This window comes from Nothobranchius furzeri, chromosome 18 (genome assembly GCF_043380555.1).
Source record: "Nothobranchius furzeri strain GRZ-AD chromosome 18, NfurGRZ-RIMD1, whole genome shotgun sequence".
Taxonomy (NCBI): domain Eukaryota; kingdom Metazoa; phylum Chordata; class Actinopteri; order Cyprinodontiformes; family Nothobranchiidae; genus Nothobranchius; species Nothobranchius furzeri.
The window spans coordinates 31,180,007-31,184,530 of NC_091758.1; the positions used below are offsets into that span (position 1 = coordinate 31,180,007).

Sequence of the window (4,524 nt, forward strand, 5' to 3'; positions counted from 1 at the left end):
ATTTAAATAAACACAGAAGAATTCTGTGCGTAAAAGCTTCAAAGACGCAAAATAAACGAACATTTTCTGCTCCTTTTTAAAATGGGTTGAGGAGTGATAGCCTATTGCTTTACTTGTCGGGTTATGAGGAGCCCACTGGCCGTGGCAAGGAGGTGAATGAGGAGGAGGAGGAGGAGGAGGAGGAGGGGGAGAGTCCACATCTTGAAATAATCTCGCCCCCCGGGCTGCTCGGGTTAAAGGAGGAGGCGCAGCGCAATGTGGTAGAGATATTAGAGAAACCTGAGAGCCGCTCATCAGACAGCTCATTTACTGAAGCACTGAGGTTTTACACAGGCCGAGAGCAGCCCAGGACCCGGCCTGTGGCTCCACTTCCACATCTAACTCACACAGAGACAGAACTTCATAAAACAGATCAAATAAAGTTAATTCATCACTATATCACATCATAGCTGTTTTTGTCACCCCACTGTATCCACACGCTGGGAAATGCCTTTATCATAAGGTGTGCCAATAATCTGAAGTTTCTTGTAAATTAGATCAGCAGCAATCAGGAAATTTAGCTTCATCTGATTCATTTCTCTGCTTGTGTTTTATTATTATCATTATGCATCTAAGATGATATAAATAACGTCATCAGAGATTTTATCGTCCTCCTTTGGCAGAAAAACTTTTAGATGATAAAAAAATTAATTTAAATATATTTTTTAATGTGCGCCATAAAACCTTGAAAGAGAGTTTAGTTTCAGACTTTGGTGCAGATAAAGAAACTTGATCCAAGCCCAAACCAACAACTGCACCACCAAGAACTGGTGTCGCGCAGAACTCATTTACTAATGGATTGGTTTTGTGTTTCAGCCCACAGAAAATCACTGGAGCCAGTGTGGTGCCCGTCTAATCTCTGAAATATAAATGCGGAGACAACAGGCCAAGGTGCTCTGCAGACACGTATGTGATGACGCAGAAATTAACTGGAGACTTTTTAATTATGAGTCATCGGTTTCTAAAAGATGAATAAAATGAGCGCTAATGAAGAAAATTCATGTAAAAGTTAGTCTGGGTAAAACTTTGACGATAAGTTTAATAAAAATGTTTAATTTTAAGACGCACACACACACACACACACACACACACACACACACACACACACACACACGCACACGCACACACACACTCAAAAGTGGCTGATTTCATACTGGTGGTCTATGGCCCATAACTTGGCAGGTTGTATTGTCGCTCATAGGTGCATAATGGCGCATAATGGACCCACCCATCATCAGAACCAATTAGATCAAAGCATCTCATAAAATAAACAACTTCTTTAATTAATCCAGTATCAAAGGCGAAGGTGAAACTATTTTTTAACCAGTATCTGTTATGATGATCTTTTATTACAAATAAAATGTAAAAAAATAAATAAATAAAACACCCCTTTCCAAAACAAACATATTTACAATATTATGCATGTGTGTTTTGTTTATTAACGTATATTTAATCAGTGTTTTGAAGTTTCTTCTTTAAGTACAAACGTGTTTTTGACTCTTGAGGTATTTAAATTTTCCAAATTTGCGTTTTTGCGCCAAACGTTTGGAGAAGAATCGCACTTTTCAGGGAGTTCCACCAATTTCAGACGACATTCAGAACCTGTCGATGTGCTTTTTTTTAATAGCGCCGTAATAATTGATTAGTGGTTGGTGCTGCTCTGCTCCCTCAGCTGAAGCGGGAGAGGGACTGTGGGGGCGGGAGGTGGGAGCGCTCCTATTTCAGCCCCTGACGCACTGCCTCTGGGGAGGAAACGGAGCTGCAAACTCAGTCCTGCTCTGCTGTACAGGGTGCAGGGCAGAGGGAGAGCCAATCACCGAAACGCACAGGCTCCCTTTAAGCCTGACATATCTTCAACAGGAACAAATTGTCCCAACAATCAACATCCCAATCTGCTGCGCGCATCAGGAGGTTGGAGAGGAGTGGACACAAACAGGCCTGTGCTGCGCGGACGGACTGCGCCGGATTGCACCGCGAGAAGAAGCTTCAAAACACCTTTTCAGACCATAAATCACTTTGGATATCAAGGTTTTGTCGCTGGAGGAGTGAACGCGGACATCATGTCAATATTACCGTCCTTCGGGTTCACGCAGGAGCAAGTGGCGTGCGTTTGCGAGGTGCTGCAGCAAGGAGGAAATCTGGAGAGGCTCGGCCGCTTCCTGTGGTCTTTGCCCGCCTGCGATCACCTCCACAAAAACGAAAGCGTCCTGAAAGCCAAGGCGGTAGTCGCTTTTCATCGGGGGAACTTTAGAGAGCTTTACAAAATCCTGGAGAGCCACCAGTTTTCTCCGCACAACCACCCGAAGCTGCAGCAGCTGTGGCTGAAGGCGCACTACGTGGAGGCGGAGAAGCTGCGCGGACGGCCGCTCGGTGCCGTGGGGAAGTACCGGGTGCGGAGGAAATTCCCGCTGCCCCGCACGATCTGGGACGGTGAGGAGACCAGCTACTGCTTTAAGGAGAAGTCCAGGGGAGTCCTGAGAGAGTGGTACACGCACAACCCCTATCCATCCCCGCGGGAGAAGAGGGAGCTGGCGGAGGCCACGGGACTGACCACCACGCAGGTCAGCAACTGGTTCAAAAACAGACGGCAGAGGGACAGAGCCGCAGAGGCCAAGGAGAGGTAGGTTCAGATGTCACACCGCCACAAAAGAGCCTTTATTTACTTTAACTAAACACGTGGAACAGGGGAGTGCGAGGGATGTTGGCAGAAATTAAATCAAGACGCGTTTCTTTATTTCAGAGAAGAACAAACCATTTTTGTCCGGATAGTTCCATACAAAATATAAGTTTATTTAAGTCGAAACTCTTTATTATTAAAAAAATGCAAAATTTCCAACATAATGTTTTCTTTTTATTATTTTGGGGGGAATTTGAGTGCACGTTAAACGATTTACACACACAGCCAATCCGAATTTTACGCAAACACAATCCACTCCAAGAAAATAAAAATGGAGATCTTTTAAATACTTTAGTTCTTTTTTATTCTCGTCTGATAAATGTTTATTCCTTGAGAGACTTATTTCCTGATCTGTCCTTGTGTTCATCTGCAGAGAGAACAGCGAAAACAACAACGCAGGCGGCAACAAACAGAACCAGCTCTCCCCTCTGGATGGAGGAAAGTCTCTCATGTCCAGTTCGGAGGACGAGTTTTCTCCACCCCAAAGTCCCGACCAGAACTCAGCGCTTTTGCTTCAGGGCAACATGAGCCACCCTGGGGCCTCTTCTTACCCTATGTCCGGCCTGGGGGGCCCTCAGCCGGTGCACGGCATGCACGGACACCCACACCAGCTGCAGGACTCCTTGTTGGGACCTCTAACCTCCAGTCTTGTGGATTTGGGCTCCTAAAGAAGCTGATTATTATATTTTACCAAACCAGAAAAAAGAGAACTGATTATTGTATCAGATTGAACACGTGTATGAAACATTGTAGTCTCCTTATTATATATAGACTGACTTATCTGTCGTTAAAAATTGGTTAGAACTAATAATGCGCTTAATCCAAATGCAGCCCTTCGTTTCTGCAAAACTAAAAACACAAACTGTGATGAGACTCCATGGAAACAGGATTACACTTTGCTTTATTTATGAGATTTTGTTAAAACAAACACTAAAATATAGAAACCTCCTGCGATGGAAACTAATAAATAACGTTTTCATTAGAGTCATGGTAATTAGTTTCCAATAAAACTAAAGTAACGCGTTTGTCTCTGTGTTATTTGTGTATTTAATAATAAAAACCCATAATGCATTTCGTTTTTTAGCAATTCAGATGTTAACTCTGAACTTGGAAAAACATTTTGGATTTCATGTTTCTGTTCATATTGAACTGAAATTTAAAATATGTTTTTAAAAATCTAATTAAGTAAACAAATCCGCCTTGGTGGGATCTTTTCTTCTTTTTAAACAATAAACAAAAAGGAAATCTTAGATTCACAAACAAAAGTCAACATCAGCACCTGTCTGTCAAGAGGGAACTGTTTGCGCAGCAACCAATTCTCTCCATAATAAATATGGCTTCATGTGACTTTTCTTCTTTTTCTTTGCGTGATTGTTAGCCCGAGTAATGCGGATCATTGGCTTTTTTGTTGACATGTTTTCTTTTCTCCTTCTGAAAGTTTGTTCTGACGGTTCCGGGCCATGGGAAAGATCCAGAACCTCCGGAACCTCCAGCTCTGGATTTTTAAAGGGAAATATTTAAAAAATATACCCTACCACCCCTAAGACAATGAGGAATATTAAAGTAATCCAAATTAGGTTATAACGTGCTGTAATAATAATAATAATAATAATAATAATAATAATAATAATAATAATAATAATAATAATAACAATAATAATGTATTTTTTTTGTTTTGGCTGTGGTGCCCCCCACCCCACCATGCTCTCTTCTCAGCTCATGTCAGACTAAATTGTTTTGAGCAGAGAGCACCGAGGATTTCCTGAGCATAATCTGAAACAGTCGCTGCTTGCCTCACTGCCTGATTG

The 4,524-nt window shown here is 42.3% G+C and overlaps 1 protein-coding gene across 1 annotated transcript; it reads left to right on the forward strand.

Annotated features, from left to right (window-relative positions):
• Positions 1-1,756: 1,756 nt before the first annotated feature.
• Positions 1,757-3,700, forward strand: six1a (SIX homeobox 1a). Its single transcript, XM_015970045.3, has 2 exons — positions 1,757-2,659; positions 3,090-3,700. The coding sequence occupies exons 1-2, from the start codon at positions 2,100-2,102 to the stop codon at positions 3,382-3,384; spliced, it is 855 nt and encodes a 284-aa protein (XP_015825531.1). The 5' UTR covers positions 1,757-2,099; the 3' UTR covers positions 3,385-3,700.
• The last annotated feature ends 824 nt before the right edge of the window (positions 3,701-4,524 follow it).